The sequence below is a fragment of the Rattus norvegicus genome, chromosome 18, assembly GCF_021556685.1.
Source record: "Rattus norvegicus strain SHRSP/BbbUtx chromosome 18, alternate assembly SHRSP_T2T, whole genome shotgun sequence".
Lineage (NCBI taxonomy): Eukaryota > Metazoa > Chordata > Mammalia > Rodentia > Muridae > Rattus > Rattus norvegicus.
The window spans coordinates 2,033,889-2,051,228 of record NC_141551.1 but is presented as its reverse complement, the minus strand read 5'-3'; the positions used below and the strand labels follow the sequence as shown (position 1 = coordinate 2,051,228).

The window sequence follows — 17,340 nt, the reverse complement described above, 5'->3', positions numbered from 1 at the left end:
TAAAAACTATGAAATTTCATGAAACTGCTTCCATGTTGGAATCTGAAGTTTACAGCAACCTAAATCTGTGTTCAGGCCATGATCACTAAAAATAGCTGCAGAGTAAACTATTTCACATTCTCTTTAAGATGAAAGCTCTTGGGCATTGTGTACTCAAGTCCAAACTATTTTAAAATCTTACCAAGGGCAAAGGTTTTATTACCTACCAACTGTCTGGTATATTCTTTAGTTCTTATTCTTGAGAAATGCTGAATTAACTAAAATGCCAGTTGTTATTAATAAAAGCCACTATTTTACCAAACTTGGTGCCCTACATACATTTTACTCAACTTTCCCAACAATCCTAAAAATATGTATTATTATCCCATTTTATTGATGAACAAATTAAGACGCAGAGAAGTGACTTGCCTAGAGTGACACCCTGAAGTCCAAATCCAGTCAGGACTGATTACAACAAGGCTCACCCTTGACAAGCAGTATTCTGGAAGCCTCCCCTTGCCCACTAGGGCAATCTAGGGTATATTCCCACTGACCTGGTAGGTTCAAGATATAAGTCATTAAATTGCAATAGTAAAAATAAATTCCAAGAGAAATAATTTTTAATATTTAAAAGATTGTAAAATCTGTTTCAATAGTATAGACACACACCATTTACTTCCCAGCTAACTAGTGTTTCACATTAAGGAACTGTCTGGAAACATTTCAACCAAATCTGCAACCTAATCTTATCTTCTCTGCTGTATAAATTATTCCTGTTTTATTCTTTTTTCAAACACACCCAACAAATTATAACTATGCTACACAAAGAAAAAAGAAAAAATGTCGAATTAGCATGTAATCAGAAACTAGTAATTGTTATTTTTAGCATTTGTCATATAGAAGTAAAAAAAATTAATAAAGATGTGAAATTAAGAATTGTATCCAGTTTAAAGTGTCACACATCTGTAATCCCAACACTGGGGAAGCAGAGGCAAGGGGGCTGTTGCAAAGTCAAAGTCAGCCCAGTTTACATTTCAAGCTCCAAAGCTGGAGAGGGGAATACATTAAAATAACTGTGCTGAAAAGCCAAAATTCATTATTTGATTTTTAGAAACCAAACACTTGTGCGTACGCCCTGACCTATTCCAATTTTATTATGTACATAAAAATATTAGAGCTTTCAGCCAAGGAGGTGAAGACTGACAAATTAGATTTGAATCTCCACATTTGTGACCTGTCTGTCAGCCCACTCAATTCATTTCATATGGCCTAGTTTGTGATCAACAAAATGAAGCCTACATTCTTAGGAGGATTAAGAAAAAGACCTTTACCAGGCTGTAGCTTGGTTAATGTTAACACATCCGCCTAGTCAACCAGAGTCACTTATTAAAAACGGAAACAGCTTTTGCATTTTCCATTGCTCCCTAGAGACTAGGAGAGAGAAGCCTAAGGCACCATAAAACAAAATACTAGAGCTCCCAACTCTAATCATTTTCTATCACTAGTCCTGAAAAGTTCCCAGAGATCTAATGATTTCTCCTAAGTACAAAAAAAGAAAAAAAGTTTCCACTCCACTTGTTTTTAAAAAACAAAATCACCATCAAGTTAGCCCTCAGATGCTGATGAAACAGCTCAAAGAGTAAACTAAGTGTGCTTACTGCCAAGTCTGATGGCTTGAATTCAATACCCAGGACCCAAGGGGCAAAAGGAAAGAACCAACTTCTCCTAGTTGCCCTCTTAAGTCTACTTGAGTGCTATGACACATACATAGGAACATACATAAACATACACACAAAATAAATGAATGTAAAGAAAATTAAAAATAAACCTAGCTCTGGAATATCCCACGTGTGTTCTGATAATATAAATTAATTCTGAACAAAGTTAAGTACAAAGGTAAAGACACTATAAAATGAGGATGAGGAGGAAGAGGAAGAGAAGGGACATCTGGACTTTGCTATTTGCAGTTATTTATGACATTATCTCCTCACTTATTTAAATCCCACCTTATGTGGTTATATCCCAGAAGTTTACTTACACACTAAACTAGAACTGGGTTCTGCAGAGAACTAGAACTCATTTCCCTGGGTGGTGGGGAGAGGGGAGTTTTAAAGGTAATACAAGAATTGACTATTTCACAAAACCTGTTTATTCCAAAATTACAATCTATAGAGTACGATGGTAAAAATGCTGCTGTGTTCCTAGTTCCTCTAAAGACACAATTCAATCAGTGTAACCATGGAACAAGACAGCAGTGTGGGGACACACTTAAGAACACGGGTAGAAGCAGCAAACCCCTGAACTGAGAATAGGACCCCTGCTGAAGGAATCAGAGAAAGGACTGGAAGAGCTTGAAGGGGCTCGAGACCCCATATGAACAACAATGCCAAGCAACCAGAGCTTCCAGGGACTAAGCCACTACCCAAAGACTATACATGGACTGACCCTGGGCTCCAACTACATAGGTAGCAATGAATATCCTAGTAAGAGCACCAGTGGAAGGCGAAGCCCTTGGTCCTGCCAAGACTGAACCCCCAGTGAAAGTGATTGTTGGGGGGAGGGTGGTAATGGGGGGAGGATGGGGAAGGGAACACCCATAGACAAGGGGAGGGGGAGGGGTTAGGGGGATGTTGGCCCGGAAACCGGGAAGGGGAATAACACTCGAAATGTAAATAAGAAATACTCAAGTTAATAAAGATGGGGAAAAAAAGAACATGGGTAAAGACATGGTCTAAAACAGCAGTTCTCAATGTGGGTAAAGACCCCTCTGGGGGTTAAACGACCCCTTCACAGGGGTCACATATCAGATATCCTGCACATCAGATATTTACATTACAATTCATAACAGTAGAAAATTACAGTTTTGACGTAGGAATGAAAATAATTTTATGGTTGAGGTCACCACAACATGAGGAACTGTATTAAAAGGCTGTAGCATTAGAAAAGTTGAGAACCACTGCTCTAGGAGGACAAAGAACTGTCCCCAAAGGCACCTATAGTGCACAGTTCCTGTTTTTCAGTTTCAAAGTGAGAAGCATGACCCAGGTCAATCCTGCGAAATCCAGGGTAAGATGCCCACACTCTTTCCACCTTCAGAATGAGTTTTATAAGGAGAGTGAGCTTTACAACCATAGGAAGCTGCTCAATTGATTGACCTTTAAATGAGGAGAGCAAGCAGGAGAGATGTTATTAGCATCATGATGGGGCCTTGAATCTGAAGAGAGACTTCCCTGCACAACCCAGAGAGGCACTTTGTTAGGAGAGGTGCCTCAAGAAGTCTGAGAGCATTGTGGAGAGGACTTGAGAGGACAGACAAACCAGTTTCTTATGTGTAATTCCAAACTCCAAACACTTTTTAAAAACATAGCGGCAAACTCACTCATGGAAAACCCATGACCTAAGCTAACAAGAGGTTAAACAGACTAGGTAATAGCTGTTCCTCTGGGGATATAGATATTCTTCACTACAGGATTGTATTGAGGTGTTACAGAATGCTCCTGTGAACCTCAAGGTGTTAAACGTTATGAGGCAAACAGACCATAAAACTTGTTCTACAATCCAAAAGGGAGTAAATGAATCCCATCAATGGTAGAAGTCCAATAAAACTTTTAAGCTGCACATGTAGCATGTGCCTATAACCCCAGCAATCAGGAAACTGATCAGCAAAATCAAAAGTTCATGGAAGACTGAACTCCATGAGGAGAGCTTGTCTCAAAACAAAACAACTCTCACTTTATATTTACTTCTTCTGACACTCCCCCAATCCAAGAGTAAAATAAGTTTTATTAATTATAAATTAGTCAGCTAACTCAGTCAGTCACAGTTGTCCCTGAGAGCATGAGGACTTCCCAAGGGCCCTGCCAGTGCACCTCTGGCACATGCTCTCACTTCTGGGTACCCTACTTAAGCAAATTTCCAAAATAATTGAGATAAATGACCAAAGAGCCAAAACTAAAGAGGAGTTCCATTTCTCATTTACAAAATAGACAGTATTCTAAAACTGCACACCTTTTCTGCAAAGAAGGATAGTCATTACTGGGTCACCTAGATCTTCTTCAAGTACAACTATTTTAATCTAGCCCTCCTACGTACAGGGGAAGTCTGACAATAAATAAGAAAACACTGTCCCATCTTTAGAAAGCAGATGAAGCAATGTGAAACTGGTATTTAAGATGAGGGGAAGGACAAGCTTCACAGGTACTCAAACCAGTCTGGAGCTGACTATGGAGGTCAGGTTGGCCCCAACCTCACAGTCCTCCCATGTCATCAGATGCATGCCTCCACAACTGTCCATATATAGTTTGTAGTGCTGAAATGAACTATATCTGTATTCTAAATTAATTTTACTTTATTTTAGATTCAGGAGATTTTTTTAATTGAGTTGTTTAAAATTCAAAAACAAATACTTCAAATATTTTGTAAGAAATGACCAATAACATAGCTCAGTCAGCAAGAACCTGAATTTGGTCTGACAGTGGTGGTGTACACTTTTAATCCCATCACTCAGGAGGCAGAGGCAATGGGAATCTCTTAGTTCAAGGCTAGCCTGGTCCACAGAGTGAATTCCAAGACAGCCAGAGCTACACAGAGAGAACCTAAAAAAGAAAGAAAATGGGAGTCTAGAAAAGGGGCTGTGGTAGATAACCTAAATTTGATCCCAGCACTCACATTAACAAAAACATTTAAGTAGTGCATATTTATAAGCCAAGAACTACAAGTGGAGACAAGCAGAGCCCATGGAGCCCTGGACAGCCAGCTAGCCTACTTCACAAGTTCCAAGGCCGTAGAGAAAGCCTGGCTTTTTTTTTTTTTTTTTTTTTAACTATGCCTGACGAGTCTGTGCTCTTTACCTACACTGAGTGCATAAGCATAAATATACACATGCACACACTAATTCCTCACTTAGTTGGTAAATAGGATAGAAACACAAAAAGTTTTCTTTAACTGCAGGTTACATCCACATCCCATAATGATCTTCATTGTTTCCCTCACCACACATAAAACTTAAGTATTAACAGGACAGTTTTCTTCATAAAACAGTAGAACATACTAATATTTGAGTAGATAAAACAATGTGACACTTTCAGCCAAAAAGAAGCAGGCTTCAAGAAAAGGTAGGGTGTGGTTTTAGTTTTCTTTCTGTCAGTTCTAGTTACTGTATCCACTACAATGTTTTCTTAGGACATTTTCACACACACACACACACACACACACACATACACACACACACATACACACACACACACACACGCACGCACGCACGCGCATCACTGTACATTTGCTTACATCAGGGTAAGAGACAAAGATTTAGTTTCGCTCTTTTATGTGTGGGTATCCACATGGCTGTAGCTGTACACACTCATTTCTCTATTCTCCACTGGTCAGTGTGTCTGCTTCTGTGCTAGCACCATGCTAGGTTTGCTGCTATGCTCTGGTAAGTTTGAGATCGGGTGCTATGATAACCTTTGGCACTGTATTTTCTATTTAGGATTGTTCTATTATAGAAGGTTCTTCATGCTTTTATATGAGTTCTAGTATTTTTTTTTTCAATGAAGAATGCTTTTGGAATTTTGATGAAAATGTGTCTAATCTGTAGATTGGTTTTCATAGTAATTCTGCCAATATACAAGCACCAGTGAGGTTAACTCTGCCAGTCCTGCAGCACTGAGAAATCTTTCGATCCTCCAGTATAACTGAGATTTTGAATTAATTTATCTAGAACACAGATAAATGTGTATGCATGCACACACAAGGAAGTCAGTAAGGCATAGCAGCGGTATTTCATCAAGCTAGTCAATAATCACACTATGCACTATGCACTATGCACTATGCACTATGTACTATGCCTACAGTAGCATTTCTCATCTTCAAAGTGAATGCTAGAAGTTAGTAGAAGACAGTTTTGAAAGGAAAGGGTTTGAAGAAGTATCATTCAGGTTTATGAGTGGGCAGAATAAGGCAATAATATAAAGCAAGTTTTGAATCTGCAAGTATTCAAGCATTTATTCTTTCTTTTTAAAAGGGGAAAGAACTTTTCCAAAGAGGGGGTAAGGAGAGATATGAAATGTAAGACAATAAAACTTATAAGTACTAAAACTTCATTTTTGTTTATTTATGGAGATGGTGTGTTGCTATGTTGCCCCATTGATCTCCAATCCCAAGGCTAAAATAAGTAAAACTCTTGCCTCAATCTCCAAAAGTAGCTGGGAGTACAGGCACATGCCACTAGACCCAGCTAATTACCAGTAATAGAACGGTGAAGTTCGACATTTCTGTTGTTTGTTGAGGTTGTCTGTTTTGTTCTGTTGGTGCTAGAAGATAAAACCTGAACTTTCCACATGATAAGCACACAATCCACCACTAAGCTATAACCCATACTTTAAGTTTAATGTAATCTTATTTTTAAAGATTTATTTATTTTATGTATACATTGTCACTGTCTTCAGACACACCAGGCATCGGATCCCATTACAGATGGTTGTGAGCCACCATGTAGTTGCTGGGAATTGAACTCAGGACCTCTGGAAGAGCAGTCAGTGCTCTTAACCACTGAGCCATCTCTCCAGCCCAAGTTTAATGTAAATGATAGCTATCAAAAAAATATAAGATGAAAAATAAAAATTTCCAACTCTTCAGAAAAATGAAACACAAAAAGGAGTACAATAGCAGTGACCAATGTCTACCTGCTAACCTAGAAAGATGTCTAAGACAAAGTACAGAAAAAAGAAAGCTAGAGAGCCAGGTGCATATCCTTTGTTTACAGGGGAGAGCCAAGCAACAGTGTTTCTCTACAAGTACACAAGCTTAATGCATCAAAAATAATCACTTTGGGGCTGGAGAGATGGCTCAGTGGTTAAGAGCACTGACTGCTCTTCCAGAGGTCCTGAGTTCAAATCCCAGCAACCACATGGTGGCTCACAACCATCTGTAATGGGATCCGATGCCCTCTTCTGGTGTGTCTGAGGACAGCGACAGTGTACTCACATATATAAAATAAATAAATCTTTAAAAAAAATAATCACTTTATTTACTATAGTAAACACACTAAATTATTTGTAACTCAAACAGAAAACACATATGATAGCAGAAAAAGTATTTAACAGTAGAGTCAACATGGATTCACAAATCCAACTGACCATGAATTAGAAATATCAGGAAAGATTATGAGTGGGACCCCATGTCCACTTGCCTCTCTCAGTGCTAGGACATCATCTGGCTTGAACTTTGTCCAAGCTGCCATTCTCTCTGAGTTCATATGAGTATCAGTGCTGTTCTGCCTGGAAGACCCTGTTTCCTTGGAGGAATCTATCACCTCTAATCTTTCTGTCTCCTCTTCCACATTGACTCCTGAGCCTTAAAGAGAGCGGTTTGCGGATGTAGATCTTTCCTGAGAGACACAGCCAGAATACAGCAAATACAGAGGCGAATGCCTGCAGCAAACCACTGAACTGAGAATAGGACCCCATTGAAGGAATCAGAGAAAGAACTGGAAGAGCCCGAAGGGGCTCGAGACCCCTTATGAACAACAATGTCAAGCAACCAGAGCTTCCAGGGACTAAGCCACTACCTAAAGATTATACATGGACTGATCCTGGACTCTGACCTCATAGGAAGCAATGAATATTCTAGTAAGGGCACCAGTGGAAGGGGAAGCCCTGGGTCCTGCTAAGACTGAACCCCCAGTGAACTAGATTGTTTCGGGGAGGGCAGCAATGGGGGGAGGATGGGGAGGGGAACACCCATAAGGAAGGGGAGGGGGAGGGATTAGGGGGATGTTTGCTCGGAAACCGGGAAAGGGAATAACACTCGAAATGTAAATAAGAAATACTCAATAAAAAAAGAAAGAAAGAAAGAAAAAGGTACATTTTATCAAAATAAATTCATCTTATTCCTAACAAAAAAAAAAAAAAAAAAAAAAGAGAGAGCAGTTTGACAAAGACATCCCATTTAGGAATGACTGAGTGCTCAAAAGTCTCTCACTCTCTGCATGCTGTCCAACAGGGGATTCTCTGTGTTAGTTTCTATTTACTACAAGAAGTTTCTCTGATGTGGACTGAGGCACTTATCAATGGGTACAGTAGTATGTTATCAGGAGTTAATCGCTATGTCCCTTTAACAAAATAGCAGTAGTAGGTTTCCATAGGCCTGTGGCCCACTCCGCAGTGTCAGGTGTGAGTTCCAAGGAAGCCAGCGAGCAGGCCTTAAATGGAGTCAGACAGTGGCTGGTTACTCCCACTTTTGTGAAGCTACTGTGGCAATTTATCGTGCATGCAGCTGTCTGCAGTAGCCATGGGCTTTGCAGACGGATGAAACTGATGTCTACTTACCTCCTCCAGTAGGATTCACCGCACTTCTCTAGTTAGGTACCAGCTCCAATTTTCTATATCCAACGACCTAAGTAAGAGTTGTCTTCAGCAACAGGGCCTTACCATCAGGTTGTGGAGAGCAGCCAATACCCTTGGCAATGCCTTGTGATGTTTTGTGTGTTTAGAGGAAGAGATCCATGGAACCCTTGGCCAATGACAAGACACTATTTGCAACTGATACCCACTGGCAAAGGAAAAAAGAAACAGTTTCCTCCAATGGAGTGTAACTGGCTCACCAATCATAGACCAAAACTCCATGGTTTTGTTTTGTGGACTTTTTGTTTTACTTTCTTTTGTTTGGGAATTTTTTTGGTCTTCCTGGTTTTTTGCTTGTTTCAATTTTTGGTTTTGTGAAGGGTCTTTTGTATGTTTGTTTTAGTTTTGAAAGAGAAAGAAAGAACATAAAGTTGGGTGGGAAGAAAGGTGGGAAGGATCTGAGAAGAGCTGGAAAAGGAGGAAAACATGATAAAAATATATATATTAAAAAAGTGCCGGGCTGGAGAGATGGCTCAGTGGTTAAGAGCACTGACTGCTCTTCCAGAGGTCCTGAGTTCAAATCCCAGCAACCACATGGAGGCTCACAACCACCTGTAATGGGGTCCGATGCCCGAAGACAGCTACTGTGGACTTGCATACATAAAATAAATAAATCTAAAAAAAAAGTGTCTTAAATTTTTTTTTCAGAAAAACATATTACCTCTCCGCCTCCTGAATGCAAATGTCATGGACCAGCCATGTCACAGCCTGCTACCATGATAGATGTGTGTTTTCAAACAGTGAATGAGAATAAACCCTTGCTTAGAGAGATTTTCCTTTTTTATTTATATTATGTTGCCAGGCGGTGGTGGTGCACACCTTCAATCTCAGTTCTTGGGAGGCAAAGGCAGGCACATCTACAGGTTTGAGGCCAGCCTAGTCTACAGAGTTCAAGTCCTAGCATCCATACAGCAGTATACAACTATCTACAACATCAGTTCTGGGACGCCAACACCCTCTTCTGGCCACATGGGCACCAGGCATACAAGTGATACACAGACATACATGTAAGCAAAACACCTACATACACAAAATACAATTATTTTCAAAAGTTTTTTTTTTTACAAATACCAGGAAAGCTAAAATGCAAATGTGCTGAACATATACCAATTTCTCCTTGCCACTATTCCCTAAGTAGCACAGCGTTACTACCATATACACAACTCTGCATTGTTAGTCATGGGTATTCAAGACATGACTTAAACAGGATATGCATGATTTATATGCAAATACTATGCCATTTTTATGAAGGGACTTGAGCACCCTTGAGTTCTGGAAACAGTAAGGATTCCTAGAACCAATCCTCTAAAGATATCAAGGGACAACTACCCAATAAAATCTCAAGCATAAAAAGTGCTAAAAGAGAAATTTTTAACATAACAGTGCACCAAAGTAGCTATCTCTGTGCAAGAGAATTATGTGTAGCTTTAAAAAAAAATTACAAATGCTTGTTACAGAAATGAATTTTTAAATAACCAGCTAATTTCATTATAAAAGGAAATACACATAAAAAACAACTGTGCTGGTCAATTTATGTTATACCACAAATTTTATTGCTAATTTCTTTAATCTTATGATCAATATCCTCCCAGTGAAGGAACTAGGTGGTGATTATTTCTGAACTACTATACTATAAAGAGAGGAGGGGATAAGGGGAAATCAGTGATCTATCTGACTGCCAACTCTGCTATCTGTCACCCACAGCTGTGTTAGATAGGCACATGCACACACACAGAGAGGAAAGATAGATGCACACACACAGAGAGGAAAGATAAATGCACACACACAGAAAGAGAGGATAGATGCACACACACAGAGAGAGAGGAAAGATAGATGCACACACAGACACAGAGAGAGAAGATAGATGCACACACACAGAGAGGAAAGATAGATGCACACACAGACACAGAGAGAGAAGATAGATGCACACACACAGAGAGGAAAGATAGATGCACACACACAGAGAGGAACGATAGATGCACACACACACAGAGAAGATAGATGCACACACACAGAGAAGATAGATGCACACACACAGAGAAGATAGATGCACACACACACAGAGAGAAGATAGATGCACACACACACAGAGAGAAGATAGATGCACACACACAGAGAGAGAAGTTAGATGCACACACACACACAGAGAGAAGATAGATGCACACAGAGAGAGAGAGAGGCAAGGGGCAAGGGAGAGAGAAGAGGAGAGGCTGACTCCTGTACAATCCGAGATGCTGAGTTGCAAGCTGCATTTGAAAAGACTCCAGTGTGGTCCATATGCTCACTGCCATCTAGAAATACTAATATAGGTCTACTAAGTAGACTTAGGTCCTCAATCCAACTATGGCATAATCTAATCCAAGGACAGACACTGTGAGAGAACAGGTTTAGATTACTCAAGACACTGGGCTCCATCCCTAGCCTCCCAATATCCTTGCCCCCGAAATTTGAGTGGACTTTCACTTAGAACACTGTTTTAGAAGACAGATATAATAAAGTCATGTTTTAAATAGTCAAAATCAACTTTCTTTGCAGATGTAAACTATCACTAAGCAGCAATCTCAATGCCATTTCACCCTCCCCTGTCTGGCATCTTCTTCTCTATTCTTCCCTAACCCCTGTTTTCTCCTAAGGCTCTGCCCCCCTTGACAATATACTTTTTTACTATAGTAAAGCCTAAAGATTTCTTTCTTTTAATCCTAGGTTAGCAGCTTTAAAACACAACCTGATTACAAACACCTGTGGGGTTTTCCACATGGAACCTGAGAAACATTCTTAGCTAGGAGTAGAACAAGATACAAAGATCCACAAACACAAGAAATATCCTGGACCAACAATGACTGGAGGAGTTGGAATGCACCCGACTTTCCTGACCACCACCTTTTTTACACATACCAAGAATAAGAAAGGCAACTTTAGGAAATCCTAATTCATCTCTCCATGCTCCTTGGTAATAATACAGTACTGCACTCAAATGATGACAAGACAAATCCTGAGTAAAAATATACTTCTCTTCAAATCATCTAAAACCAGTACTTAAAAGATACAGAGTCAACTATACCTTCCGGACCATAAACTTCACAACCTCAAACTAATAACCCATATATTTCTACAATCTTCTTGGTGACTTCAAATTAGCCAAATGTATCGCTAAGATCCAAGTTACATTATAGAAATTTCTACCAAATGTTCCTCTTCCTAAAGTTTGATCAGTCTAGAACATAAATTCTGCACACTGCAGGAAAAATGATAGATAAAGAAGCCTGATGATCTAATCCGAAGATTTGATTCCCAGAACCCACATAGTAGGAGAGAACCCACACACACACATGCACAATGTAATTTTAAAAATACTCTAATTCATAGTAGTATTTTACATTTTAACATCATCAGACGGCTTTTTTCCTTCAAGATGCACAAACCCAGGGCTTCTTCCCCTGAGGAACATCCTCAACTCCAGCCAACATTTGACAGCTCTGTCCCCTTTCTCTCTCTCCTGCACCATCAGTGAGTGGATGACTGTTCAAATACGGACAGCTCTCATTCATTACTATTACTAGTATTATGTACTCTATGTATATATTTTTAAAGTTGTTTTCTTTTGCTTTTACATGCAACCCACACTGCTGTGAACATTTTTATACAAAACTGTTCAGTAGCCAAGTCTCTTAGGAAAGTAACTCCTTCTTGAATAGCCCTAGGACAGACATCTTTGTAGGCATCATATGGCCAAAGGTGGCATGATAACATGAAAAACATTATTCAAACCTTTCATGTTGACATTGCACTGATAATACAAAAGTCCTAGGAGGTGAAGAACTGTGCTAAGTTGACAGGAGCAAGACAATGGATCGTGAGTCTCCTGATGCAGGGACCATCTCCACCAGAGTGCTGCCACAAAACCTAACCCACATTTAATCACGACGAAACATTAGACAACTTGGTTTGAGGGACAGTCTACATGATTTGTGGCTGGTACCTCTGAAAGACAAAGAATGGGAACATGGCTCAAAGTTAAAGGAGACCTCTAAATGAGAGAAGAGTGAAACCAAGAAAAATTTACTAGTTTACAATATTTTTGCAAGCCGAAATTACTTCAAGGTGAAAGCAGAATTTTGTCATATTCACTATTATGCATATAACTCTGAAGTACAGAATATAACAGGGTAAATCTTATGAAGTATAGTAAAATGTCAATGGACATCATTCTTCAATATTTTGAAGCAAAAACAAAAGCAGCATTATAAAGTTTAGAGATAAAACCAGAGCTAAGAGTTTATGTTTAATACTTCAGAAAATATTTAATAGATGAAAATTAAACCACAGAAACTAGGATACATTCCAACAAGTATTCCACATGAATGCTACTAACCTGCATGCAGAACTGTTTTCCAATGTTTAAGCGCTAGAACATAGCTGTTACAGAGCATAGGCCTTGAGCTCAATCCCCAGCACCAAAACAGCATTTTCAAAAGGAATCAATCAGACTACCAAGAGCTGCTTCCCATTAGATAATGTTACATCATCCTGAAGTAAACAAAGGCGCTGAAACTGACTCCTTAAAAGCACATGCTTTCATACTAGGTGTGGTAATACAATATACAGACTCTGCACTATAGGACATGCTTTCATACTAGGTGTGCTAATACAATATACAGACTCCGTACTATAGGACATGGTCCTGAAAAACTGTGACAGAGGAGGGAGGAAATAAGCGCTGACTCTGATGCATGGGAGGGTATCGAAATGACATGTGCTGTAAACACAGATGTTAAAGATGATAAATGTGCGGAGATAAAAATACCTCCACCCTAGAAAGACACTTAAATTTCTTCATAAACCTACAATCACTGATCCTAAAAATCCTCCAAATAACTATACTATGGTCAGACTTCTGACTGAGCTAGCACAAAAACAGAACTTTACAGTGTGCATAAACAGACATGCAACTGCTGGGAGTAGAAACTGGTCAAACACCTTTGCAGGCAATCAGTCAATATCTGTGAGAATACCAACTATGTACACACTTAGCTGTAGCAATTCCAATTCTGCAGTAGGAAGAATTGTAATTCTGTAGTACTTCATCATTGTAAGAACTAAGGTATAAACACCTGTCAATAAACCACTAGGAAAGTACATCTCTGCATCCATCACCTATAAAGAATAAAGTAAACCTACATAGAAGTACCAACATGGAATGATCACCAGTATGAAGTACTAGATGAAGTAAGCAGAGTGAAGCAGAGGGCTGGGGCGATGGCTCAGCCTTGATGCCAACCTCGGTACCTGTGCTAAAAAATGCCAGGCAAGACTCCCATACGTGCCTGTTATCCTAGTGCTGGGGGTAAAGAGAAAAGAAGACCCCCAGGGCTCAGTCAGTCAGTGAGCTCCAGCTTCTGTGAGTGAGCCTGTCACAAAGCAAAGCAAAGAAAAGAAGACACCACACATCTGACCTCCACACACTTGCACACCCAGATGTACACCCACCCCATATGCACACAGACACACATGGGCAGGCACACATACAAGTATAGAAAACTAAATATAGTTTATTGCTATTTGTATTTAAGTGGAAAAAGAGATTGTAATTTCAGTATATTCACATCTGTGCTTGCAACTGTAAAAATACACAAGAAACAGGTTAACAGTGGCTGCCCTTTTCAGTGCATTAAAAACTAGCTAAAGCACCATTTCCAGCTGGGTATGGTGACCCATGTCTGTAATCCAGCATTTGTGGAGTCTGTAGCGCAGACGGATCAGGGGTGCAGAGCCAGCCTCAACATGTCATCCAAGACCAAGATGGTTACATTAGACCTCTTTAAAAATGAAACAAAATTTTATAAATTGCTAGTTCAAAACTGAGTTGGCTCATGTTAACTTTCTTTCTGCTGGTAGCATTATCCATTTCAATATTTAGGCTCTGCCAAATTGATTGTCTTAGTAGCACCTTATTTAAAATTCTGAAACGTAATATAAGTTCAATATGAACTTTCTAAATGAATAGTTATCAAGAGTAGATCTAAGTGAAAGTAGATTGAAATAAATCATATTCTGTGAGAACAACTCTTATGTTTGACATATAAAAATCATAGTGTCAAATAACATAGACACCTATAATGGAGTAAGCCAATATTTTCACTAACTCTCAGGATGAATATGTAAAATTTTAATATCATGTTATTGAGACAGGATGCTAACTAGAGAAAAAGAATGCCTCTTCCTATGTCTATCCTCCTCTTGGAAAGTCACACATACGCGCGCGCACCACACACACACACACACACACACACACACACACACACACACACACACGAGCACAAATAGCTCACAGTTTTCCCTCCTCTATTACGTACGACAAAGATATATTAATTAAACAATTTCGATGAAAATGCATTTTCAAGTCCCAAATGGTATTTACCAACTAAACTCATAAGTCATTCTGTGTCACAGGCGGGAAGAGAACAGCTAGCTCAACAAAGCAAAGGCACCAAGAGACAGACCACCGAGCAACTCCACACCATATGGCAAGGCAAGCCTCCCATTAGACAGTTATCACTTGGTAGCTGATTAATGTCAATGCTTATTGGACAGCCTCTCCGGCCCCTGCCCTAGAAGAGGAGGGAATCTGTTGTCTGCAATGCTTTCATCTAGGAAACTTGAAAGCGTCCTGGAAATAAACAATCCGGGGGTTGGGAAGGATGTCCTATTCTGCAAGTTGTTTACCAGGTTTGGAAGCTCAAACTCCCGGTGACTGGGCACTGTACTGCAGGAGAGCCGACTGCTGCCCTCGGCCCTCTCTCCCACGCGTGTAGTCCCCAGGCCCCGCTTACCGGTGGGCGCGCTGTCCAGGATGCGCAGGTCGTAGGCCCCCGAGCAGCGGTAGTTGGCGGCCGTGCCGTTGTCCCACACCACCACGACCTCCTCCGGGCTCTCGAAGCTCCGCACAGTGCCTACATGGCCCTCGCCGCCGTCCTGTTTGCCCCACTTCCAGTCCGGGCCGCGCACTACGCGGGCGCCGACCCCCTCCACCATCACTCGGTTGTTGCGGGAGTTACTCATTGGGGCCCGGACAGTGGGCGCCGCCGCCGGCGGGGGAGCCGTGAGGGAGCTAGGCCCGGGCCGCACTCTGGAAGTCGGCGGGGGCGGCAGCGAGCCCCGCGGGCCGTGGGGCCGATTCACCGGGGCGGCGGCGGCGCGGTCCCCGAGGAACCCTTCGCCCAGGCCGGGCCGTGGCCGTCGCGGCTCCCACACTGACTGGAGGTTCGCCCGAGGAGGCTCGCAGGCGGCGGGTTGCAGGCCAAGGGCGAGCGGCCGTGGGCGGGGGCTTTGCCGCTTGCCCCGGACTCCCCGGCCGGGCTACAGCGACGGCCGCCAGCAAACCTCGCTCTCCCCCGGCCGGGAGCGCGGAGGGCCGGGGGAGGCTCGCCCGGGCGCGGCGGCGAGCGCAGCGGTAGGCCAGGCGAGCCGCCGACCCTCAGCGGCTCCCGGCCGCTCGCTCCGGCCTGGACGCCCGGGAGCCGGCTCCGAGATGGGCAGCGGCGCTAGCGGCCGGCGAGCGGCCGGCGCCGGGGCCCCAGGGCCCGCTTCCCTCAGCCCCCGCGCAGGCCGCCGCGCTCCGCCCCGCCACCGAGTCCCCGCCGGGCGAGAGCGGCTCCACATCCGGGTACCGCCGCGTCCAGGCCCGAGCGGCGCCTCGTGAGGGACTGCGAGGTGCTCCTCAGCGACAACAGGGTGGGAAAGGTTTGTGGGGGCCGCCCGATCCCGGAAAGAAAGAGAAGGAAACGGATCCCTAAGCGTCCCCGGGACGCCAAGGGAGTGCGCATGCGCGCGGTCCGGCCCACGGAGGCCGAGAGCTCCGCCTCCGTCGGGAAAGATGAAGGGCGGGTCCCTGGAGTGCCTCCGGATAGTTTGATGCTTCCCATTGGCTGGGAGGAAGAAGAGCTAAAGGGGGGGCGGGGGAGGAGGATGAGAGCAGGCTGGTTTTCTGCTAATGTCAGCGTTGATGATCCCTGGTGTACTACGGAGAGTGAATTGAGGATTGCATACTGTTTTAGGCTTCTTTTCTAACGGGAGTAGGAATAGGGCATATGGCAGCACAGATTAAAGGTGACAGTATTCCTTGTACAAATAACCAACATTTTAAACCAGAGAGGGTGACTGGTGGTGTGTTTTTAAGCCTTTTGAAAGATGTGCCTTGACTTAGTGCGGTCAGGATAATAAGCAGACTCCACTCATCATATTATGATTATATTTGCTATGACATATTTAAATTGGTTTTTAGAAGGGGATGATAGGGATGGAACCTAGGGTTACACTCCCAGACTCTGGAGTTTACTTTTAATTTACTTTTAATGCCATATCGTCGGGGATTTTGTTTGAAACAGAATTTCTCTATGTACTTCAGTCTGACGCTAACCTGGAGATTCGCTGCCTCGGTTCTCCGGTTGCACTGCCACACCCAGCTAACCACAGAACATTTTAATTCCAGCATTTTACACACCTGAAATTCAGCATTTGGGAAACTATAGCAAGCAGATGGTAAATCTCTGCGCAGCCTAGGCTACATAGTAAGACTATGTCTCAAAAAACAAGCAGATAAAACCCAAGGATCTTACTCTACCTTAAATGAATAGCCCCACTTTCTTAAACTGAAAGGGCATTTAAAAGGTAATCTTAGTGAGTTAGTGGGTGTCTTTGCAGGACAGTAGCTTTTTAAGACGTGATCACATGGAGCCTAGGCTAGCCTCAAACTCCTTAAAAAGATGTTATATTCCACACTGTGCATGTTTCCCTATAAAATAGACATTATAAAATGATTTTTTTAAAATCTTTAAACAAGTTGCCATGCTCTCTTCTCTCAACTTAGGGCACTCCTACATCCCTAGGTGTTTACATCGGTACCTTCTAGAATCTATACGAGTCATCATGGAAGTTGCGGTATCATGTGTGGGTCTGTCAT

At 42.0% G+C, this 17,340-nt stretch overlaps 1 protein-coding gene across 3 annotated transcripts in view; it reads right to left on the bottom strand.

Moving 5' to 3' along the window:
* The window catches only part of Mib1 (MIB E3 ubiquitin protein ligase 1), a 124,552-nt gene extending 108,352 nt beyond the window's left edge, over positions 1–16,200 (bottom strand). For 2 of the 3 annotated variants that reach the window (XM_087593018.1, XM_087593016.1), the window contains exon 1: positions 15,212–16,200. In XM_087593018.1, coding sequence (XP_087449144.1) covers positions 15,212–15,440 — 229 coding nt within the window. In that variant the 5' untranslated portion in view covers positions 15,441–16,200. The remainder of the gene's footprint in view (positions 1–15,211) is intronic. The other variant, NM_001107405.2, reaches the window with a different exon arrangement.
* Positions 16,201–17,340: the final 1,140 nt, after the last annotated feature.